General features: G+C 38.0%; 1 protein-coding gene across 1 annotated transcript; it reads right to left on the reverse strand.

Moving 5' to 3' along the window:
• Window positions 1–16,131: 16,131 nt before the first annotated feature.
• On the reverse strand, window positions 16,132–21,909 carry UCHL1 (ubiquitin C-terminal hydrolase L1). The gene is made up of 7 exons (XM_072406278.1): window positions 21,706–21,909; window positions 20,697–20,838; window positions 19,336–19,421; window positions 19,174–19,218; window positions 18,829–18,895; window positions 17,594–17,652; window positions 16,132–16,427 (listed from the first exon to the last, which is right to left on the reverse strand). The coding sequence occupies exons 1-7, from the start codon at window positions 21,892–21,894 to the stop codon at window positions 16,341–16,343; spliced, it is 675 nt and encodes a 224-aa protein (XP_072262379.1). The 5' UTR covers window positions 21,895–21,909; the 3' UTR covers window positions 16,132–16,340.
• Window positions 21,910–26,205: the final 4,296 nt, after the last annotated feature.

Consider the following 26,205-nt stretch of genomic DNA (forward strand, 5'->3'; position numbering starts at 1 on the left):
TTATTTATTTTAGGCTACATTGCACAGCATGTGTCACACATTTTGGAAAAGTAATTTACGTAACAGACCATCTGAAACTAGTATTTGGCCAGTGGAAATGCTAAATTAAAGTCTGACATCACTTCTGTTTAAGAATTCCGAAAGGTATATAAAAACATCAAAGCTTTAGTAATAAAGTAGGGTGTTATTATTATAGAAGTAGGAGCTATCCATATAGATCCAGCAGGTTCTACAAAGTCTGCTATGGAAGTACAGATCTAAATATTTTAAGGCCAGCTGCTTGAATTCGATATTTTCTATGTATACCTTTTGCTCATAGTATTAATATTTCACATCATTGTATATGATCACTTGTTTGGGAAGTCTACAAAGTTTGCCATTGGCAGTCCTAAAAAGCAAATGAAATCACATCCATTAACATTAAACAAAAATTATATATTTATAAAATATATTTATTAAATTATATAAAAGTAGTATTCTTATTAGGATTCTGCCTTATAAAAATATCTTCATTGATTATTTGAATACAAGTTCAGAAAATATCCAGTAAAATGTATTTGCTAATATTGAGTATTTCCAGAGCTATATAATGCTTTTTACAATAGCCATTGGCTGGCTTTTGGCATAGATTCGGGTTAGCCAGGCAAAAATAAAATGCACAGGATAAAATTTCTTTAGAACAGCAACCCATGAAGGGTGGCTAAAGCCCACAATTTGGTAATGCAAAAAGTTTTGCTGGCAAACCTTATCTTTTTCTCTTTTCTTTCCCTTTACAATATCTGGTCTAAAGAAATTAGGTTTTCCCAGTTTCTTTACCTTTCTTTCTTTTGCACATTGCTGCTGGCCAGTGAGGCAGCTGAACAAAGTAATAGTGTTATAAAAATGGAAAGGGTGGGAAATGGCAGCAAGCTTTGAGCTTTCCCTGTTGGAACAGTGTGCCTTCGGTGGTATCTGCAGGTTTCATGAAGCTTCTCTAGGTGTGTTCAACCGTTGCTAGGTGCCTAAACCTTACAACTGCAACAGATGTTGAACTTTTTTTCCAGATACAAGGTCTTTTTACCACAAGTTTTAAGCAAAGATGATATAGTGATGTAGTTACTGTCACACACTGTCACTGTTTATAATATAGGAGTTAGAGTTCCATTTGTTACTTGACATTTTTTTACCCCCTAACAATCCAGGATTCCACAGGACTATCCCTAATTACAACATAAATCAGAAACACAGTGTGGATCCAAGAAATTCTCCTCAACCAAGAGGTGAAGCATATGTCCCTGTGCTCAGCTGATGTCCTGTGCAAAGTCTATGGGTGGACTGATCTCCTGCCCATAGACTCCTACTAGTCCTGGAAGAGAGGAGGGTGACATCCCCCTCCTTTGAACCCCAATTCCTCTGGAATGGGGAGATGTACAAAACCAAAAATGTAGGTGCAAGTGGGGGACACCTGTGACTAACACCCCCTAAAATTTAATTGTTAGGCTATCATCAGAACATAAAGAACTCTGCCCATCAAAAAAATCTACCGTTACACATTGCTGGAGGCACCTGAACCCCAATTTTTCTGGAACCGGAAGGGGATACAGGTGAACAAAATTAGAGGTGCAAGTGGGGGACACCTGTGGCTAACACCTCCTAAAAACTCCACCCATCAAAAAAAACCCCTACCCTGTTACACATTGTTGGAGGCTTCTAGCACCTAAACCCCAATTTATCTGGAAACGGGGGTACAGGTGAAAAAAATTTGAGGTGAAAGTACGGATCACCTGTGGCTAACACCTCCTTCAAAAATTCATAAAAACTCTGCCTATCAAAAAAATCTACCCTGTTACACATTGCTGGAAGCATCTAGCATCTGAACCCCGATTTCTCTGGAATGGGGGGGAGGCGGTACAGGTGACCAAAATAGAGGTGCAAGTGGGGGACACTTATGGCTAACACCACCTACAATTGAATCGCTAAGGCATCATCAGAAAATAAAGAACTCTGCCCATCAAAATAATCTACCCTGTTACACATTGCTGGAGGCTTCTAGCACCTGAACCCCAATTACTCAAGATTGGGGGGTACAGGTGAACAAAATTAAAGCTGCAAATGAGGGACACCCGTGGCTAACACCCCTTAAAATTTAATTGCTAAGGCATCGTCAGAACATAAAGAACTCTGCCCATCAAAAAAATCTACCCTGTTACGTTAGAAGCCTCCAGCTTCTAATGTAACAGGATGATACGTTAGAAGCTGGAGGCTTCTAGGGGCATAGTTCAGTGTTTAATTTATTTCAAAGTAGGCCTACACATGCACACTTGTTGTAACAAGTAAAATTAAAAATTAATACTTTTAAAAGTTTATAAACTGTGTTATGTTTTGCGGCTCCAGACTATTTTTCTTTAGTGGAAGAGGAGGCAAAATGGCTCTTTTGATAGTAAAGGTTGCTGACCCCTGATCTATACCCATTAAAACCTTCTCATAGCAGTCCTTCTTTATAAATGTCTTTCAAATTGGGGTCCCCAGGTTACATATGAGATAGGGACTGTAGGTTTGTCCTTAAATTGAATTTGTTTGTAAGTTGGAACAGGTAAATTATTTTACCTAAATGCAATTAGAACAAATGAGATGTCTCAACATATTATTAGGCAGCGTGGTGCCAGTTATTGTATAAAATCCTCACTGTGAGTTAATCACAAACAAGGCTAAAAAAACAATCTTTACGGAGCCTAGACACTCAATAACTTCTAGAGCAAGCTGTGCTTTGATATTCAAAAAGAAACAACTGCTGAGTTTGTCTTGGTCATTAAAGAGTTACAAGATGTTACAGATCAGCTCAGCTCTTTAAATCCCCCGCAACCTCATCTGTGTTTACCAAAAGATTTATTCTGCAAGTCATGCAAACCGCCTCTTCTCCCCCTCATCAAGCCTCCGTCCTGCACACCAGTAAGCAGGGAAGTCCTGTTTGTATCTAGGAGTGGCCTGTATGTCAGATGGCCTTAACTCAGGGACTACCTGTATGCAAAAGTGCTGCTAACAATAAGCAACATTTCCATTTTCTACTTTGCTCCTATGTTGTGGAAGATGCATTAAAAAGTAGAAAGTGTATAAACTGTAATTTTTTTTGATATGGGAGAAGAAAGTATAAAAGAATGACAAAACCTATAGAGAGGCAGGTTAAAAAAATCACAGTAAATCCAAACCTGCTTATCTACCCACCAATAAAAATGTTTGGCCACAAACATTTTGCTAAAAAAAAAAAAACAGCCAGGTTTGGATATAAAACAAGGTAAATGTAAATACGATATAGTCTACAAATGTACAATTTTGTATTATTGATTATTTGATTACAAGTTCAGAAAATATGTATATATATATATATATATATATATATATATATATATATATACACACACACAAGTTTTCAGCTTATCATGTCTACCGTACATATTCACCAGTAGAAATTTGCTTTTGGAGATGTCATTTATCTTTTAATTTGTAAAACCAACTCTGTGCCAGGCCAATGTGTGAGAGATCTTCATTAAATATTACAAACCTTGCTAACAACTTGTCCACATCTGTTGGAGCTGCGAGCAGGAAAATAAATACAGAGATGGATTTGCTGCCAGTTATACATTATTTCATGATTAAGTAAATATTTGGATTTAGGAGGACTATACATTTCAGCTGCATGATGGTTTTTCCTAAATTTATTAAGTGTTTCTAACACTAGGATAGTAAAACGCTGTATAGACAGATAAAAAGTCATAACCTGGTGTATTGGTTTCTAAGAATAAAAGCTTAGCAGAATGTAAATCACTTGTTGAAAATTAGAAAGCTGAAACAGGGCTTCGGCCTATTAACAGAAATTCCAAGTCAATGTATGGTTTTAACCGTAATTATTTGTAGCCCTCAGTTATGCTGGCTCTTATCCCAGTCCATTCATCTTTACTACCAATATAAGTTGTATTAAAGTGAAATTCTGGCCAAAATTTTTATTTAAGTTTTGCATAGATTTGGAAAGGGTATAAACTGGAACACAGACAACAATTACAAAACTGACAGCGGTTGTAACAATTCCACACTTCAAAACGTTAAAAAATATGTTTGATTTTGAGTTTCATTTCAATGCTTGTTGTTGAACCTGTGCTTGTGTATAGATACTCTTCCCGGTAGGTCACTCCTGATTTCAACATATTCACAACATTTTACAACAACTTATTTACTACTCATATTAGCTGGTGTCCTTATATTTAAAGGAATGGGGAGATGTATCCAATAGTTATATAATTGCCAAGCCAAAGCAAATCTCCCTGCCCAGGACATTGATAAACTTTATATTTTAGTATTTAGTTAGTAGTTTGGTTAGTAGTCAACTTTACAAGTTAATTGTCAAGTCATTGAACATGGCATTGTCACCAATATTGGTGGTGTTGGAGGGGATTCAGTAGGAGTACAGTCCTAAGCATTTCTGTAAACTGAAGTTGATATATTATAAGGGAAAAATGTAAAAAGCTTCCTGACAATACAACTATAATGGTAATACTATGTTCAAATGGTTTGTAATTCAGTCAAAAAAAGTCTATAAAGCTGTGAATCTGACATTCCCTGAAACATTCCCTTTTGGGAAATCTTCCTGTGCCACGTATCACAATTGCAGTAATTGATTCCCCACCAGGAATGTTTCTTTTTAGCTGCTTCCGTTTCCTCTCCTACCTAAGAGTTGCACTGGGCTTCCAACACTTTGCTTCGCCCTAACACCAAATATTACCAAAACCTTCTGCATTGAGGTTGGTGGCCCATCTGTGAGAGTAAGTGCCATCTTATTTTAGTCTCCTAGTAAGGTAAGAGACTCTTTCCCTTCTTTTCTCCAGGAAATTATTTATTTATGGGATTGATAACTACTTGCTGTCAAAATGGACACTGAAAATCTTGAGCCATTATGGCATTCCAGTCTACATACTTTGTATTGGGTCCACTGATAAAGAACCTTAATAAACTCAACTGGGGAAGGTCAGCACTATAATCTAATTAGATCTCTGCAGCTTTAAAGAGTGCTTTTTACCTAACACTAAACACACTTACAGTAAGGAATTATTTCCCCAATGTTCTACTTCTCCTTCACTGTCTAAGGATGAAGCGGGTCGTAGACAAGGCTATATTGCTTAGCTGCAATGCACTCACATGGAGGTTCTACGCTGATTAGAAATGAGTGCCTGGATCCTAGACTGACATAACAGAAACAGAATCACCTATTTTCCACTAAATAATTGGCTGCGTGCCCTGAATAAAACCTTTAAATATCTCATGTACAGTAAGTTTTGTTGTGTACAATGAAAAATAAAAGACTATAAAAGGAGAAACATCTGGCTTGTCTATTTGTTAAATTTCCTCTGTCCATAATGGATTATTATATAAAAATGTAACAATAATAAAACAAACTAAATCCCAAAGCAAAACATTGTTGTTCATCTCCCTACTGAACTGCTCCGGAAAGATAATGTGTGGTGCGAGGGAAGCTGTCATATAAATAGGTATCAATCTTTCAGTGTTTCCTTATACCTAATTTATATTAAAGCAGCTTTCCAAAAATTATTGGCAGCAGAATGAAGCCAGCTGTTTCCACCTCTGGTCAAATTATGTTAATTGCCAAAACAAATCTACATGCATACACATACACCACAAATATCCCTGGTGCAGCTCCATAAAGGTGGCTGTATTCCGATTATAGCCAAAAATATAACTTCAGGAAGAAAATGGAAAAAATTTCCCCTTTTATGGTCCATTCCACCCACTGCATTATGGTAACATGCAGTAAAACATGTACATTGCCGCAACACATGCCAGCACTATTAATGCAAGGTGGAAGGGGGATAAAGGAAAGAAAGTTTTATGCAGAGCATGAATTATGAGAGGAAATTTAGACATAGGATGTAAGATGCAGGTGGAAATATATGGCATGGAGATGTTGAAGCAGCCCTGTCTTGACACAGAAAATGCCTATAAGTATTATATCTGTAAGCTTCCCAAACATGGCCTCCTAAAAGTTTAAATACAGCAACAGAACAGCTGATAGATCCCTGTGCCGTGGCTAAGACCCACAAATACACAATTAATGGAAACACACACCGTCTCTTTCTGTTTACTGTGCTGCATGTTACCTACTCAACTCCTTATTTTGCATGACATGCTGTATTTGTTATTTTACACAATCTCATTATGTACAGTGTCCTGCGTATACTCTATTTCAGCGGTCGCCAACCTTTCGGACCTCACGGACCACTAAATTCATAATTTTAAATCCCGCAAACCATTATTATGTTTTTTTGGAAAAGATAAATACATGTGCAAAATAATAATCTTCCTAATGGTGACTGATGAGGACTGTGGGGGCTCTGATTCTTTGATCAGCTCACGGTTAAGTAAAGTATTACTATTGTTACTTTTATAATTAGTTGCATTATCTTTGCTATTACTAAAGAAATACAAAATATTAGTTTGCTTTTTCCCACTCATTATGGGTTTATTTCATTCCAATCGAAGACCAAACAAGAAATGATATTTACCAAAGTCAAATTATTCGATGCTATTAAATATAACAGTTAAAGAAAATACACAGTTCAGGTCATACTTACCTAAAAGAGCATCTGAGAAATACCAAATAAAATAAAACAATCGGATGAAATTCGGTATTCTCTGAACAAGGTGACTGTTGTAATGGTGGAAACAATACTGAAGCGTACGGCTCGGCAATGGTTCCCTAATACAACTTAACACTACACTGATGTTGCGCTGCGCCACCTTGTTTTTCTGTCTCTTGTGAATTTAGTGCAAAATAAAGGTGAAAATTGTCATTCAGAAGAATTTATTAGAATAATATTTTTGTTGTAATAAAACATTAAAATTGCAAATAATGTCCCAATTTTTCTGTGGACCGCCAAAATTTTCTCACGGACCACTGGTTGGCGACCACTGCCTTATTTCACACCATTCCAATTCCCTGTTTTACACTGCATCCCTGTGTGCCACAAATTACATTTCCTGTTCCACACATTCTATTTGCCTTGCTGTACATTCCCTATTCTATCTCAGTCTGTACTTTGTGCTGTACATAACTTGTTGTTCCTTTTTCTGCGCCCCCCCAGTACATTTCCAATTTTACACTATTCCATTATTTTCAATGTGCTCCATATTCACTATTCCACACTGCCTCATTCTGTATACTGAGCTGTATAATTCATACCTTCTCACTTCCATATCCCATCATTCTTTATAAAAAAAAAGGTAAAAGTCAAAAGGAGCCCAGACAGAAATGGAAACTGGCTCTACTTTATTCAAGAAGATTTGGCCTGAGCTGTTCTTTTAAATAAGAAGTTTTGTGTATTTTGGAATGGTAAAAGAAAATCACTATAAGCACTTTAAACTTAAAGTAAGAAACTGTTAATAGTAAGAATTGTGTTTTAACATACTCACAAATCTTTGATGCATAATTACTTTTCACTTTATTACCTTGTTTTTCCAGAACATGAATTTTTATGAATTTAAAAACAATTACTGTACATTTTCCATGGATTCACTTACACACACATGCCAATGTACAGTCCTATTCATCAATGTCAAGCAACACTCTAGACTATTCTAGTGGTCATAACATAGATATGTAGTATGTGTTATATATTACATCACAGTTCATGTTGTTCCACTTTTCAGGTTAGTGTTAAACATATAAATTATTCTCTTATTAGCACTTTTGAATTGTTCCAGAAGAAAGTTTCATTTATTTGGAGGGAATTTTGCTTTTTTAAACCCCAATCACCTACCCTTCCATTGTATGAAGCGAATAGACCTTTGTATGATTTTCTATTAATGAATATATGTGCTGGTAAATATATGCTCCTTTACTATATGAAAGTTTGCCATTGTTTCTTTCCAAGATAATAGAGGTAATACTTGGGGTTTGTAATTGGCTATGTTAGTTCTTTTATCTTTAGCAGTAATAAACTATACATTTAGCATTTTAGTAATCTTTTTTCACATTAAGCAGTTGAAAGCACCTGTTTTATCTTGGTATGAGTCTTCTTTCATCCCTTGTACATCAGCCATCTGACTGGGAGATGGGAACAGCATGTGGCACTATTTGTATTATTATTAATAATATTATTATTATTATTATTATTATTAATAAACAGGTATGGTTTAGAGCACTAGTGATGAGAAGGAACATGCAGATAGCGTCAGAGAAACCAAAGTTGGCAGAAAGACAATCTCATGGGTCAATGGCTTCTTCTACCTTGCTCAGGATAGAGGTGACCTAGCTGTATTCCCTGCTTTCTATAACTTATTTACAGAGTTACATAAATGGCGGTGTTTTATATTTATAAGAAATGGGAACATCCCCAAACACCATGTTCAGCCACTGATTGCCCATAAGGCTACATAGAAAGAAACTGGATAAAATACATCTTCGTGGAAGCCCTTCACTTCCCCATATGTCTTCAATGTGTAGACCTACCTGGTCCTTATAGCCTTTTGACTCAAAACAGTCTCAGCCAGGCCTGTGTGGTGACTGTTAGGATTGTAAAACTTTTGATGCAAAGTATGTGTACAAAAAACATGCATCAATCACAACCTCCCCATGAAAAATTACTTTGGTTAAAGCCAAAAGTCCTATTTTGTACTACTTTTTCTTCATATAGGCTTTTCAAAATACCAAATGCAATACTTTAGAGGTTGGATGAAATTTAGTAGTGTAATATAATACTTTTGGTAATCACATGGTACATTTCGAAAGAGCTATACATTTCAAAAACAGGGACAAACAAGAAAGCAGAAGAATTTGACTCCTAAAGAAGGACAGTCCCACCAAACTAGGCACAAGTGTGGAACAAATATGTTCTTGCTGCAGTTTCTTTCAAAGCATATCTATTAGTAGTGATAGTAACACATGTACAATGGCGCTTTAAAGTTTTTACATATTTTCACATATTTTCACATTTTCAAATATGACCTAAAAAATGAACCTTGAACTGCAGACAAAGCAAAAAGTTGTACATGTTACTATAAGGCATAAGTAAATTTCTTACAGCTACAAGATGGTTCCATGTTAACCCCCCCCCCCCCCCCTTTATCAGGATATATGTCTTTAAATTGAAATGGGCTCATACACCTAGTGTTCCTTCTATATACTCCCAGCATCAGTGTAGTCACCTACCTGACTGAAGTAACTCTCTGGCTGGCCACCGGCGTGATAACCCCTTATTTTGGTCATAAGTTTTGTCTAAGTGAGATAAATAAGACACCAAAAGAGGCACTATTTAATGAGCTAGATCAAAAACTACCTAAATACACCCAAAAAAAATTAAACTAATACTACTATCTGCTCGTATAACGTTGGCAAAGGCCTGGAAAAAGGTTGATATTTTAATGAAGCCTCTATCAGCAAAGTTAAACTGGATAATGGTCAATGATACACACTCAAGTACAGGTAGTCCCCAAGGTACATACTAGATAAGGACTGTAGGTTTGTTTCTAAGTTGACTTTGTATGTAAGTCCGAACAGGTACATTATTTTAATAAATGCAATTAGGACGGATGTTTTTTTATCAATATATTATTAGGCAACATGGTGTCAGTTACTGTATATATATATCCTCACTGTGAGTTAAACACAAAGCAAAAAAAAAGCCTAGACATTCCATAATTTCTGGAGCAAGCTGTGATGCAAGCAAGTGCTTTGAAATGAAAATACAACTGCAGAGATTGTCATGGTCATTAAAGAGTAACAAGGTGTTAAAGAAGAGCTCAGTCCTTAAAATCATCTACAATCCTCAGTTGTGTTTAGCAAAAGATTTCTTCTGCAAGTTATGCAAACCGCCCCCTCTCATCAAGCCTCTGTCCTCCTAATGAGCGAGCAGGGAAGCCCCGTTCGTATCTAGTAGTTGTCCATATGTCGAAGGTCCTTAACACGGGCACTACCTGTATACTGAACAACAAACTAGATCAATTTCACCTCATATGGGGTCCATGGTCCACCTATACTTTAGGCCTCCATTATTAAGACCTAAAAAGCTCCAGGTTGTAGCAAAAGTCTCCACCCCACTCCCTCCCTATTTTTCCCTAATGTGTCACATGATTTGCCCTCTACTTACCTTGCTAGGAGGGAGAAGGTTTTGACCCAGATTTTGGGGATTTATCCTGATTTTATGTTTAAATGTTGATTAACCACCTGGCCGTTAAACCCGACCTTGGTTCGGGGTAAAAACACTTGCAAAAAGTGTTAAACCCGAACTTTTGTCAGGTGATTAAACAAACGTTATATTGCAATCTGATTGTCATACATTGTATGACAATTGGATTACAACTGAAAGAATATACTTACCCGGTCCCCGCAGCTCCTCTGGACACGTCTTCTCTCTTCCTTCTTCTCCCGGCGAGTGCAGTGACGAACTCCGGGGTTTCCTGGTGACGTCGCTGCATGCGTCGGTGCGGGAGGCGGGGCGGGAAATTCAAATAACTTTGTATTGATCTCAATACAAAAAAGCTGTATTGAGTCCAATACAAAGAAATCTTTATATAATATATATATATATAATTGTATTATATATATATTATATAAGCTACTGTACAATTAAATTACATTATACACTATTTTTTTTTAAAGATTTTTTTTATGTTTTATAAAATTTTTTTTTATTAAATTTATAAAATTTTGGACATATTTCGGTGAGTTATGCGTTAAGAATTTATTGAGTAATTCGGTGAATTATAGCCTACAATCTAAAATAAATTTCCATGCAAATAATGTAACACTTTTTGCATGGAAGTACGGAAAGAATTAGAATACCCGGCGTTCGCGTACGCATCCCTCTGCGATTCCTGATGATGTCCGTGCGTGCGCCCGTCGAATATTTTGTATTGGATTCAATACAAAGTCCTGTATCCAATCCTATACAAAATATATTTATGTGGTTTTGTCTATAGCTATGTGACGTTGGACTCTGTTTTAAAATTTACCACACTAGGGAGGTGTTTTAGAAAAATATATTACTATACAGTATATCGAATTATTGCATTTTCAGTATTTTTGATTTATTTATGTATTCTTGTTTAAGCTGATTTTTGTGTTTTTTATTTAATTTTATTAAAAGTACATTTTTTTTTTACATGATTTTGTGTTTCAAACTTTTTTTATATTCATGATATCTACTAGACCCTTGTTCGGACATATTTTTGTAAGTTACAGGTCTACAATTTAAAAAAAAAAATTTCATGAAAAACAGTGTACCGCTTTTTGTACAGAAATCTAGACATCAGTGAAACGCCCAGGTGGTTAATGGAGTAGTGAGTTCAACCAAGGAGAGCAGCCGAATGACTTAAAGAGAGTTATCTCAACGTGCCCAGCCTGAACAAATTGCAGAACTAGTAGGGGAGAAAAGAAAAGACAGGCTTTTGTAGGGCAAAACTTATTTTGATAAAAACTGAAAGTTTATTTATTGAATAATTCTAAACACTACTCTTACACAGCCTGTCTTTTCTTTTCTCTCCTTCTACTAGTTCTTAAATGTTAAATATTGAGATTTTTCTCCCTTCGAGACAAACACACTTTATTGTTTATTCTGAATTGAAGTTTTGTTATTTTTTGTTTGTCATGTTTTGTTGTGAAATTTGTGTTACAAGATAATTATTCAGTTATTTTGTCTGTTGTTCAACTGTTTGATTGTAAAATGTCTTATTATTAAATTATGAAAAAAAAAAAACAATAACATTTTTGAAATACAGTTTTGCCTGCTGTTTCTTTGGTAAGTATTTTGGGCTTCCATTCTTATATGGGCTAGCTATTTCCTATTTGTATGCTGACATGGAGCTTTCAGAAAAATGAAAAATGAAATACCTAAAAATGCTCTTTTCCTTAAACGACCACACTTATTTTTGAGGACTAGTTAGGGAAGCCTGGAGGCTTTATTTATAAAACAGCGAATCTGACATTCCCTGGTGGGAATCCGTTACTGCCATTGAAACAAATGGACCTTGACGATTCACATGAGGGAATGTTTGATTCCCTGTTTGATCACCTATTAGTGGGTAAGATTTGGCAGAAGTCCAGACCAGCGAGGGAGTGTAAGCCTGTCTGTGGTGATTATGTCGCTGCCAACACATCCAACAAGTATAAAGATCAATCTTTTCACCCACTAACCACAAAGATCCAATTTTCATGTCAGTGATGGACAAAGGGAGATGCAAGGTGTTCCACTACAAGATGGCCCTGCACCTTCCTCAGACAACAGGGGTGCCCAACTCAGTTCTACACAGGGGCCTACTGTTGGCTACATCCACCAAGATTGTTGGAAAAGTACGTCCTTCCTCCCAATATTTAGTAATGCAAACCATCCTGCCTGTGTATATCAATTAGGGCTTAGGTATCCTCACACTCCCTGTATATAATAAAAATGACTGATCTGTACATTTCTGAAAAAGAAGAAAGAGTTAGGCATGCCATAAATCTAATGGTAAAAATGTGGCTTCTGTGACCTCACTATAGTTGAAAGAACAGTCAATGGTTTGACAGCTGTAGTACTGAAGTGGCACCTGTCTGACGCAGTCCGAGCACTTTGTGTAATAACATGAACAGGAGACACCTGTTATGGTTATATTAAGAGCTGCTCACTGTTGGAAATGCAAACATTTCACACTGGTTAGCAACCAGGCCCTAAAATATCACATGACTATGTCCTTGTGGCCCCACAGCAACCACTTTACTATAAATAAAATAGAATGGTTTGCATTTTCTTTTCCTCTCTGTATTTTCTGTGTACTGAAGATTGGGAATGGTGAAGCTCTGTTGCATTCCCTGAGTTGAAGGACTCACCATGTGTTAACATGACTTACCATATATTTATAGATATCTTGCAGAGCCACAAGCAGAGCCATTGAACTACTAATGATACCTGGAAAACATTGCAATCCAGCAAATTTAGATTGATTTGTATTTAGTCTAATCAGACTTGCCAAACCTTCCATAACTCCATAGTTCTGTAGCCTCTGGCCATATGATTCTGTACTGAGAACACAAAGAGCAATGCTTGGAACCAAGGAATACAATGCCCTCCCCATTTACCCATGTTACCACCCTGGGTTCCATTCATGGGCTGGGGCAACACTGGAAATGTAATCTCTTTTCTACTAAAGATTTCAAATACTTGTCAGGGGAAATCAATGTTCTGCTAAAGAGATGGCTACCAACAAGCATATAGTAGCAAAGAGATTAAATTGCCATTGTAGCCTTATTTATGGTAAAATGGTTGGCAGAACAAAAAATAAACGCACTTAATATAATGCTATAATTAACCTTCTGTTAGTTGTCTGAGCAGCATCAGAGGGCCATATCACTTGGACAGTGGACATGGCTGGCCAAAATGTTGGAGAGCCTTGCATTCTAGTAATGGTGTAGCAGAAGGTAACATCTTACCTGATCCAGAGAGATAGTGACAGTATACAGTCATGTAAACGAGTACAGAACCTGTTAGGTCTTTTGACAGATTTGCAGAAGCAAACACTAGATCCTCATTGAAACTGCACCTACAGCTAAAGGTGACACACTTGATCAAATGGCACATAACACTGACAAAGTACACTGGCTAAGTATACCCTCAAATTTACCACCACTTCAAATCCATGAATTAGGCAGGGATCAGGAGTTCTAGATTATGAGCCATTAATAAGAACCTTAGATAGTAAGTTAGAATGTCTTTTCTGAAACAAAACTGCAAGCTTAGTATTTTTTTAATAAATGTTTGTGCAAAGTTATTTAAAAGTGAGATGTAAATCACGTTCAGATTATTGCTTGGTTGTTTTAAATCAAGTTTTATGCATGCTCCCACTTTACTTCTTGATGGCCCTGGATATGACAGCTGTGGTTCTCTTTCAAAGCCATACTAGTGTCCTTTCCATGGCCCCCCAGCAATCGCAGAATGCTTTGTATTCCGTGAATAGCCATAGGGGAAAGGGGGCCTGAAAACAACACTGGTACATCTGTGAAAGAGCTGCATCTCCCAAATCTAGAGCTGATGGAAGTGTGGTGGAATCTGTATTATTAGTCAGAAATAGAATTGTTGAGTCTGAAGAACTAACCAGCAATCCAGACATCGCTTAACTATCACTGGAGATAATTGTATAAACATCCATTAAAATAAAAAATTATATACACATATATATATATATATATATATACACACACACTTGGAGTTAAGCTTTAAATCCCTTATATATCCAGGGTCTGCTTTTCTTTTTTACTTACGATATGTATGGTGTCATGTCAAAAAAAAAAACAAAAAACTAAGGCCCTCTAAAAAAGGCAGTGGATATCTAATTGGCTACTAAGGGGTTTAAATAATATACAAAAATAGTTAAAACTCAATGAATATGCTGTAGGAAAAATATTCTAAAAGTGACAGATTTCAACCAGTAAATTCTGGCCAGGAGCTGACCAATGCTGAATGAAACCTCAAAGAACCCCTTACACATATTGTGGGAACTGGGGGTAACTTTTGCAACAGCCGGTGTCAAAAGTGCGTGTGGCTACAATTAGAAAGATATTGCTCCAATTTATACAGCAATGCAGGTATGCCAGTGAAAAAGCCTTTGCAGGCAAAAAAAAGTAAAAGACTACAATTTGCTTTTGAATTTACTGTAAAAGAAAGATACGAAAGCTTATGGAAAAAATGTGCTGTCGACAGACAAATCAAAGAGTTGGTTGTTCCCTGATAGATATGACAGCCCCACACACCTGATACTCATGCTTTTAAGGGTTCCATTTACTACCCCTGCTATACAATTACTAAGGATGCAACTGCATTCTGGGGGAACCAGCGCTGGATACGTGGAGACAACGCACATCAGTCAGCTGCTACTAGTGTTGTAGCTTGTGTGGGCTTCTGATGACATATGCATATAGTTTGTTCTGCATGCATAGAACATATATTGGATGTATGTAATGTTGGGTATCAACATGTAGTCATTGTTCCTTTCTACCAATGCAGAGTAGGTGTTTTAATTTTAGAATGTAAGCATTAGTACATTAGGTTACCAGTTTAGTTTTTTCTAAATTTCAAACCTGGTGTCCTAAGCTATTACAGTACATCTTGTCATTTCAATGTTTAAACACATTTTGGGCCTAAGCTCTCTCCTGTATGGTAATGCTAGCTCTATTTATTAGTTATGGAATTTCTAGGTATACATCTGGAAAACAATGCATTACAGTTGGATTTTGTTTGTAACACAAGATACTACTGCAGAGAAAAAGTGACTGCAAAGAGCAGAAAGCATGGCGATTGTGCCCTCATGTGGCCATTAATAGGAACAACGTCATCATTAGGGTTATGCATTTGCCATCCTTTGCCTCCAAGTACATAAAACATACAAGAAATACATTTTGAAATTTAACAAAATGATCACAACTATTAAGGTTTTCAAATGTACAGCCCCAATTAAACATAACAATATGTATCAGGGAGTTGATCTTTTCCTGGGTAAGAAACATTTTCTGTGGCATTGTAGTTATACCCCTTTAACAGTTTGCGCCAAAAAACACAAACTTTTCTCAGTATTCTCTAGCTCCAATTCCTTGTCATGTTACTTGCACTGCCAGATATATTGCTATTTCAGGTATGATTCTAATTCTTTAGTACTAGTGAAAATATTTGTTTTCTGTAAGGTTTTTTCTCTGGTCTGCTGTCAACCTATTAGCCATGCTAGTCCATACTGCTGGTTTTATCTTTGCATTGAGTGAAGGTTCCATCGTTTTGTTTCAGACAAATCTCTCTGGCTGTGGCTTTTTAGCTCATACAAGCTGTACATCACAGATCAGTCTGGCAGGTTTCACTTTTCTAGTAAAGCCCTTCAGCAAATCTCATTACGGAAAACTATTTGTTGTCATGTTGTGGTAGTTGGTGTTATGTGCCCTCTGATCTCTGCATCCATTTTAAACACCCCAAAAGATCAAGGCAGTCCTCCATCAATGGAGGAAGTTCCCTGCTGCCCCCATGTTTACATTTTTTTTTTTTACAGCATTTTATTGGCCACAGCTCTCCCATTCTCATCTGACACTTTATTCTATACAGTGTATATTACACATTGATAAGTACCAAGTTAAGACCAATAAACATTTTTTTCAAAACTATTTATTAAGGACACTACTGAACAGAAGTGCAAATTGTCAAGAGTAGAACATCTTTTGTAGATGGGCAGTAGTTTTGAAAAAAGCACTTTTGCAGGAATGGCAAGCAGGTGAAACATCAGCTACAAAGCTTAGGTGTTGGGTAAAAGAAAGGCATATCAACATAAACCACAGGAAGCCTGACAAATTATGCATCCTTGACAAGGGCTACAGCTGAAAAACGAACTTCATCCTTTGCCTGCTCAGTGTACTGCTTGCAAACTTGACCAGCATTCTAAAAGAAAAGGGAGAACATTTATGGTTACTACTGAGACTTCAACCTCTGCATCTGTTTTATTAAAGTGCACCAAGAGCTGGTAAGCAGGGCATCCTCTCTAGTTAAGACAGTGGACATGTCTGGCAGTGGTTAACAGTGGTTATGTATGAAGTTGAAAGCTGCAGCATGACAGAAGTTTATTTCCTTTGCTGGCAAAATAGGCATGAGGCCTGAAGTAGAATGTCTAATGCCCTGCAGTATTCTACAAACTGTAAAACATGTATAGAGTTTCCCCTAGCACTAAAAAATATTCAAAACTTCCATTTACCTACAACTAAAACAGCACCTTGCATTTAGAGGGGCTTAAGGGACATTCTGTGCCACTAGTTATAATGCTAGAGGGAATTGAGACAATGGCAGCTAGGCTACCAGTCTGTATAATCCATCCCAGAATACCAACAAAAGGCATAATGGTTTAGCATTTTGTCTGTTAGCTAGTCTGACTTCATAAAATGTTTGAAGTTTTACAACAAGACAGTCAGTCTGACCTGCTCTGTACTGATTTGCAACTGAGCAACGCTGGCATGGAAAGTGTTGTACTCAAGGTGTCCAATGCCACCAATGGTGGCAGTGTAACCAACAGTACAGAATCTTGTGTTGAAATTAAGATAACTAATGAAATGTTAACAGTACATTTATATAAAAAAAACTGAAGTTTTTGTTCTGTTTAAAAAATAAATGTTCAGTATTAAATGTTATTTCACACTTGTTTATTTAAGGTCATTCTGTATTGTTCATTACCTGTATACATTCTGCCTTTTACCATTTCAGACATTTCTACCTTCACTTTGTTGCAAGACTAACCTGAAAGACATGTACATCATAAGAGGCACAGCTTCTGTACCATTGACACTGGTAAGATTTATTATGTCTCATTCTGGTAACCACTACATTTGGTGTCTGGTCGCCAGGTCGTTTTTAATTTTTTCATAAGCATGTTTGAGGCTTGGCCTGGAGACAAGGCAACATGATGCCAATGACTATATATATGCAATTCTAGTTTTAAATAGGCGATTTGGGGATCTAAAACCAACACCATAGAAACTAAACTTTCAGACTTAAGTGCCAAATTTCCTATGCCTAGCAATTCTGGATATACCACCCATTCATTTTCACTACATTACCTCCAGGAAGGACTTGTCAGATAGTGGCCCATGGTCAATAGGTCTATCAATTTGTCCATCTAAAAAGACAAAACGTAAGTTTTAAATATTACCGTTGTAAGAGTCATCTTCCTGCCTATACACTACTTATTAAATTTATAACATCTTATAAAACTAAAAGACACACCAGCTCTATGAACCTTACCCAAGGGGCTTAAGGCCAGGACACATGCCTCCCTTCACACCTTTTTGTTGAAAGTTGATCAATTCAAATGGAATCTTTAATGAATGCATCCAAAAAGGCATGTTAGGGGCACTACAAGGTAGGATGTTTGTGCACCTTGACAGGTGCCTTGAGCTGCCATTCATGCAGGAAAAAAAAAAAAAAAAAAAAATGCAGAGGGTGCTTCTTCTGCACATGCATGAGCACAGAGCAGGTGCAGAAGTCCTTCAAAAGAAAAAACTGCAGACCTCAAACATGCAGTGAGATCAGCAAGTTTTCCCCCCCAGATCTTGCACCTTTGTTGGGTGACATAGGAAGAACCTGGAAGAGAACATGGCTGATACCAGGATGTCACGGAACCTGATAGAAGAAACCTCTGGACTGATCAACTCCTCTGCAGGATTGAAGTATTTTTTGTTTTGGCCAGTTTTGAGTTTGCTTCCTCTTTAGGTACATAAAAATGGTAGCTAAATGACATTTTGTGGCCCCCAAATTTATTTAGTGACAGAACGTACAAAAAAAAAAAAATGCATCAGTTATAACACCTCCTGGGCTTAGTCTACATGGAGTATTTCCACTGCCACCCCCCTCCCAACATTTAAAAGCCCCATGTATTCCAATAGGCCAGTCCACAACATGACATTGGTAGGAGGCAATTTTTTGAGCATTAAAGACTGCCACTTTCCAAGTTTTAAAATCTGTGCTGCTTGTAAACACTTGCATTGAAATAAAATGAAATTTACAGGTGTTCCTAGGATTTTCAAAGCAGCATTTTATAAACTTACAAAACCCCCATAAAAGCAATATAGGCTTTTATAAGTTTTAGGCTTGCATTAAAACTTGTATAAATGTCGATATTACATTCAAAAGTGGTACTGGAGATAAACAAAAAAACTGAATAAATTTTAAGGGGGAGTAAATAAAGCAGCAAGCGTATGAATAAGTTTTGACCAATACAGCAGGAATAGAGAAAACCCAATACAAACATCCAAATCCATCAGGACCATTAGAGATCTAATAAAGTTATACTTACCAATCTCATATAGGTGACCGTTCACTTCAACAAGTACAGTTACATTGCAGTGGTCACCTCCCTCTTGCTGTAAAATATAAAGATTTCAGTTACTGAGTAGCATGAAAGGCTTTGAACAGAGACAGTCAAGCTGTACTGATACTGTGCTAGAACTGCATACTATCATACTAGAACTGCATGATTTCTGTCAGATAGAGCAGCAAAAGTCAATGATTAATAAGGTGATTCTTGCACAAGAAAAAAAATAGCGAAGTTTTTTCAAGGGATAAAGCCAACTTATAACACACATCAGTGGATCATATTGATTATGACCAAGTCCATATTCAGTAACACCAAAGCACTTACCCTAACAAAGCCCTCAGCTGCAGACTTGAAATCTGACAACAAAGCCTGAAATACAAAAAAAAAAAAAATCATCCATTACAGCCATCAGATCAATTAATATGAAGCAAAGCACTGAAAATGAAAGGCAGGCTAAAAAACCAGTGTATAAATAAAAATACTTGCCTCGTTTTTTTCCAACAGCTTTCCCCTTTCATCGGGTGAGGCATCACCAGCTGCATCAATAAAGTTCTTCAGTGAAGAATTCTCACCTACAATAGAAAGTTTATATTCCCAAAAAGTCAGATCAGTGGCATATGCAACATACATTTCAGCACAGTTAAAAAGTTTTAATTTATGTGGTAGAAAGCAGCATATTAATCTGGAGGGAATCTGCCATGTGTACCACAGCTAGTGATAACTAAGGCAGGCATATCTACTCTTAAGGCCTGGGGTGGGAGAGGACATCCCTTAACCTTAATGGTGCAATTTGTTCACAGAAAAAAAAAAAAAAAAAAATGAACACAAGTTGTCCAGCAGAAGGCCATCTTTATTCAGCCAATGGGTTTAGTTCCAGATCATTCCCCTTTACAGTTTACACCCCCATACAGCCAGCACTGTCAAAAGCAGTTTTTACAAGCCTTGTAATGGCTGGCTACAAGAATGTACGCAGATGAGGGCAGTCTGAATAAAAGGGCATCTGCAGTCCATGGTCCTGTTCACCTCCTCACTCTATACTGACTTCACCTTACCCATGACATCACTCCTGTCTCATCATACCTTAATGCTAGAATGAACATCCACTTATAGAGTCAGTCCTTCCATCCTGGACATGAAAAGATACAAGTATCAGGTAAAGAATCTGTATTGCTGTAAGAGCGAGGTGGATAAGTTTACCTCTACTTAAAGTTGTAGACATGAAAAGTGTATTGCACTACATGCTAGCCAATCTTACAAACTGAGCAGTGATTTGCAAATTACATGAGCTGAGTGGCAAACAAAAAACACAAATGTGTGCCAATTAAAGAGGCAGTTGTTAACTGCTTACAGCAGGGGTAGCAAACTCCGGCCTTTAGGCCAGATAGAGTCTAGCCAGTAGTCTGTGGCAACCTGATGCCCCTGGTCAATCCGGCCTAATCCTGCCCGGCAGGGGTTGGCAACCTGCAGCTCTTGAGCCTCTATGTTTTGCCTCCCTTCCCTTATCTAGCGCAGCCGGTGTTTACACTTCACCCACCGGGGTAAGGCAACATTCCCTCTCCTCCATATGCATTGTGGTGAGGGATTTCCCATCAGGGACATTCCGGGGGGGCAGAGCCATCAGCATGGGACTCGAGAGAGAGAGTCCGGTCTAGTGTGCCTTCTTGACCTCCTAAAATGGCCTGGTAGGCCAAGCTGCTGCTTATGGCCCTAGAGCATTAAAATGGTTTTAGCAGACCAATGAGAAATGTATAGACCGCTGATTTTCTGATTAAACCAGTTTAGCTTAAAGTTTTCTAAGATGTCTCAATCAGAATTTTGTAAGAGCTAGAAAGATTCTACAAACTTACCAAAACTCACCGAATCTTTGTTATTAGCTATAGTGTGAATCATGGCGACAATTACACTGGAGTTTTCAAATGTCTGCTTCACAAAAAACACTTTAGAGTCCAGCTGCTTGTCCTCAGTTTGCTTATTTCGGAATTCTTCATGCTGCAAGGATATAAATTTAGTCAGAGGCTTGACGAGTGGAAGAGGCCACATTTGACTGCAATATTGAATACAATGCCATCTTGTGTGGGTCAAAGCAAGCTTCCTCTGGAAGCCATACTGTGCTTACTTTTCTTTGAACGTATAAAGAATGGACATCAATCTAAATGGCTGCATTAGGCAGTTTAGTGCTATACTAGAACAAAATAAAAACCATGCATGTGCATAATCCATTGCAAATACATCACTACCTCTGAACAGTCCAACTTTACTGGAGCTAAAGCTGTATGTTAACCACATAATACAACTATCTGTATAGGTTTCCTGCTAAGCTACACCATAAAATGATTAGCTTTGTAAAACCAAAAAGACCTTTGAGTTAGCCAGGAACTTTGTCATTTCAGGGCTGAGGTCAGTTACCTGAAATCCATCAGAAATTAGGTTGTCAGTGCTGACACCACAAGCTTAGAAGCAATGTGCTATCAAAGACTAATACATGTTTTTCTGACAAAGTGCCAGAATGATTGTGCTATTAGATTTTGCAATTTTTAACCAAAACTCAAAAATTACTCGTCTGTCAACCCATAGCAGCATGAAATCCCAGTATGCACCGAATAGGCTTGTTGATTTATGACAATGTTCTAGAAGAAATACAGGTTGCCCCTGGGTTACATGGGGGTTTGTTCTTAAGTTGAATTTGTACACAAGTCAGAACAGTACATTATTTTAAAAATTCAATTAGGACAGATGTTTGTCTCAACATATTAGGCAGCATGGTGTCAGTTACTGTATAAAATCCTCACTGAGTCAATCACAAAAAAAAAAAAAACTTTCATAAAAGTACTCACATCTTTACAGCCATAACCCTACCTTTGGTGTTGGTGAGAAGGCAAACATGAGAGCATGGACTGCTTTGGGAAAAGCTTTTAGGTAATCTGGTTCCAAACTCAACACATCGATGTATTTAATTTGGGAGGAAACCCCTGATTTGTCCCGAAACTGTAAAGACAAATTTGTTAGTAAGGATAAGCAAACCCAATTTGTGAGATTTATAGACATATGCGAATAGAAAGCCAACATCCAACTAAATATGATCAGACTTATCTATACAACTACCTTTATGAAGCCATTTCTCAAGTTTTACCACACAGGTTGGCTTTTCTTATAATGTGCACCCAGAACTGGTGATTGAAACAAACATAGGCCAGCGTGTCCACGCTTTACAGTCCTGTACATGTGAAGGAGAGGCTGGCTAAATTTTAAGTATGTTTTAGGGAATAAGATGAGTGTACATCCCTTCTTAAAACACAAGCACAGCAGCAGATGGCAAGTGTATATAGACAGGAAATACCTGCAAGAAGGTGGCACTGGTAAGAAAGCATGGAGTGATGAATATTTTATGTATGAAAATTGTCAGATTGATATAAACATGCACTTTTTAGAGAACACAGATGAAGTGGTACCTAAAGGATAAAACATATCACCATTTCTGGATGTAAAGTATCAGCAAAAGTGGTGCAAAAAGTCCACGTTGTCCTGTCCCTGAAGGGGACAGCCTGGATTACACCTAGGAAAGCAGCAGAGGGGACCATGCAGTGACAGGCGGAGCACTTCATGGACTCCAGCATACACACCTCTGTGCCAAGTCACTTCTGCTGCATCAGCACTGAATAAATATTTTAGGTTTTTAAAAAGGCAAGTGTACATTACAACCCCCAGGTGTTTTACATAGAATTATGCTTATTTGCCAAAATGTTATGACCATTTTGTTGGATTTTTGCAGCTGCAACAGGATCAGAGCATGTTTTGAAGGTCTTCAACTCAACTCAATTCAACTCAAATCAAGATCTATTCTCTCTGCTTTCTAAGGAATCCTTTGGCAAGCATCCATTAAGGTTTCTATGGACTTACCCTAGGCTTAAGCTACACAGGCCAACACCCTAATAAACAACTTGATAATGTTTGATTCAAGCATTTGCAGCAAACATCTTTCATTTTCCAGAAACCATATTTTTTTGATACATATGTCCTGGTGACTTAGGGGATGGCAAACTACCAATTAAGCATTCACATTTGCCAGAAAAGTCAATTAGTATAGAGCACAGGTGCTCTTTAAATTCAAAGTTATTGCAAATGAGGCAGAGACAGTGCAGTGTAACAATAATCCATTGAGGGGGAGGAGCTCAGGCTCACATGTACTGAGTCTGTACTCACCTTGCCAAATAGAAACAAGTGTGAGGAGACAAGGTCCATGAAAAGGGGGAGGAGCCCAGGCCCCCATAACTTTCAAGTTATGCACAACTACTCAATAGAAATTACAAGCTATGAAAGGGCATATGGCAAGGGGAGGAGTCCAGTCACCATTGCCATATAGGGTCAGGTAGGAGGAGCCAGAACTTTGCAGTCATGCATATATACTCCACAGACTATAGACATCACAAAGCCATTGAAAACAGATGGGATAGGGAGGTGTCCAGACTCCTTTGCCATAGAGGGTGAGGTGGGAGGAGCCTATGCAAATAAAAAGAGGGAGGAGCCCAGGACTTTCCAGTCATACATATATACTCCATGGCCTATAGACATTACAGAGCTATGAAAGGCAGAAGAAGAAAAAAATCAATGTCAAGATGTCTACACCTATGCAGAACAAGGAAAGCCCTTCACCCAGTACAAAAACCACCAAAATCATCCAAACCCACCAACCGAGAGGTGTGCCATGCCTAACATTCACACTGTATAGGCCCTCCAGACACTGACACACGGATAGAGCCAGGGACAGAATTTTACTTCCCATAGCAGACCCAGCGCCTACTCCCAACCCAGAGAAGTTTATATACAGGGCAAACCCTTCACTGTCACCACTAAGTAAGAGAATGGCAATCCCCAGCAGCCACCACAGGCCTCCAGCAATGACTAGACAAGAACATGACGGGGTGTGAGATGAAGTGCGGCTGCATGGAGTTTGTGTAGCTCAGGCGGGGACCACGCCCTGCCCCATCTCTAACATGTCCCCATGCAGCATCCTCCCATAGACACAGGGATGAGGAGCCGCCGCCCGGTCACCGCCCATGGGGTGCACTCACTTTGTTCAGCATCTGTGGAGAAAAAGAGAAGATTCATCAGCCGCGAAAATCATGAGGAAGCAGGGCACAGAGCGGTGTGACAGGCCAGGTGACATTACCTCAGGGTTCACTTCAACCGGTAGCAGATCCATTGCGTCTCCGAGCTTCTAATTCACCACAAGCACCTTCCAAAATACAGAGCTGCGTGAGACAGGGGAAACGCCTCGATTGGTTTATATACGGCAGGTCAGGTACCAAGTCTGTGAGAGGAGGAGGGGTGGAGCGATGATCAGATGGTACCGCTCCCTGACGATTGGACCTGAAATCCCCCTTTGAAGGCTCCGTAAATGAGGCGCCCCTGCAGCGGGGTGGCACGTGTGGGTGACTGAGCAGTGAGATTGTAAAGTGCGCAACATGTTGTCACATCATAGCACCTTGTGTGTGCCCGGGGTGCCCTGTGCTGGGGGATGATGGGGGGATGCTACATCATAACATCTACCTGTGCTATATATGTATACCCTGTGCTACATATATATACTCTGTGCTACATATATATACCCTGTGCTACTTATATATACCCTGTGCTACATATATATATATACCCTGTGCTATTTATATATACTCTGCTCCCATCCTGCACCGCTCATACCCGGCTGTGTTACAGGATGACTGAGCACAAATCATTCCATGCTACATCTATGATTTATTTATAAGGAGACAGAGGGGAAATAAAATGTCACTTTACTGGGGGAATGAGGGAATTCACTGCATGAGGAGATTCACTGAGAGATGAGGCTGCAAGTGTATTTATTTTACTGAAGGAGTACAGGATATTCTCTATCACATTGCAATACTCTGATCACATAGAAAGAGATGGGAAACGGACCATTACATTTGTGGTAAAGATTCACTTTATACAGAATGTCTGATCATATAGAAAGAGATGTCTCAGCCTCCTAAAACTGATTTAACAATTGTGTGAAAATTCAAAAGATTCACCTCAATTACCCAATCCTGCAGATGAAGATGGCGGCGCCCGGCTACTTCCCGTCTCTGGGATGAAGGAGAATTCCAGGACGGTGTGGGACCCAATTGAAGACTTCTCCAGTGCATTCAAGGGATTTGGAGAATTCATGGTAAGTGTGATGTTTTATTTTTCAGTTTAGTTCTTCTTTAAGGCTCCATTTCAGCCTTTCCCAACCTTTTTAACATGGGGAACCCTTGAAATAACTTTGGGATCTTTAGGGAACCCCTTCTATACACAGCTCACAGTACAGTAGTGTTGTGGCCAGTGAGAAGAATATCACCCTTACAGATAGCCAAATAGATCATTGGAGTCACTTAAAATGACAAACTACTCATTTCTTGAGGAACTAGCAACTTCTGAAAGAACATTTGGGTTCCACTCAACCCTGGTTGACAAACACTGCTTTATTGCCATAAACATATATCACAGAGCAAACCTGGCCCATAAAAAACAAAACATAGGGCTTGGTCACCCTGTATCATGTGTGGTGTATTGTGTGAACACAGAAATGAAAATTTGCGTTACCACAATGCACATTAATAAGTTGTATATATGTATGTATGAGTTGTCAATATTTTTTTTGTTTTTTTTACAACATATTTGGGGGGAAAATTGACATAGTGACATAACAACAAAAAATTCCAACAAATAGTTGAATTTATCGCATCATACAAAATCCAGATTTTAACAACAGGGACTTAATAATTACTTTAGGGGATAAAATAAGTTGTATCACATCAGTATTCTATTATTATGACATACAATGGTCTTTGTAAATGCAAAATAAATAAGGATTTCAATATTGTTATTCAAAGGAAATAGACATGGGGAGGGGTACGGGAACAATACATCATAGCCAATTACAGCATAAAAAAGTACAAAATAACAGTGCAATGCAATGCCAATAAGATACAAAATACCCATATAGGACCATTATCTGCAATATAACACCTGCTAACATGGTGCACACATATATTATTAGATCCTCAAAACCAATTTATATCTATTACTAGCTGATTAACTGGCGTTGCCCGAGTATTTATTTATTGCATCTTATCTTATTTATAGTCTGAAAAAAGTACATAAAAATTTAAGCAAAAGGCACACTGTCCTGAGCAATACTTACACACATACATACATACGTGCAAATTTACCTCTGACATATACCACAGCGCTGTACAAAGATCAGCGGTGCACTCACATAAGTGTCAGTCATATGTCTAGCAAGTTTGGTTGAAATGTCTCCATGAATTTCCTAGTGATCACATACACACATACATC

This window comes from Pyxicephalus adspersus, chromosome 3 (genome assembly GCF_032062135.1).
Source record: "Pyxicephalus adspersus chromosome 3, UCB_Pads_2.0, whole genome shotgun sequence".
Classification (NCBI taxonomy): Eukaryota; Metazoa; Chordata; class Amphibia; order Anura; family Pyxicephalidae; genus Pyxicephalus; species Pyxicephalus adspersus.

What these genes read in the sequence shown, in the direction of transcription:
- UCHL1 (XM_072406278.1), bottom strand. Translation starts at nt 21,894, where the DNA reads ATGTCTATAAATCTCACAAATTGGGTTTGCTTATCCTTACTAACAAAT. An exon ending in CAAAGATTCGGTGAGTTTTG is followed by an intron (nt 19,422 to 20,696) that starts GTAAGTTTGTAG and finishes TTTCTATTGTAG; the next exon opens with GTGAGAATTCTTCACTGAAG. An exon ending in AGCTGTTGGAAAAAAACGAG is followed by an intron (nt 19,219 to 19,335) that starts GCAAGTATTTTT and finishes TTTGTATTTCAG; the next exon opens with GCTTTGTTGTCAGATTTCAA.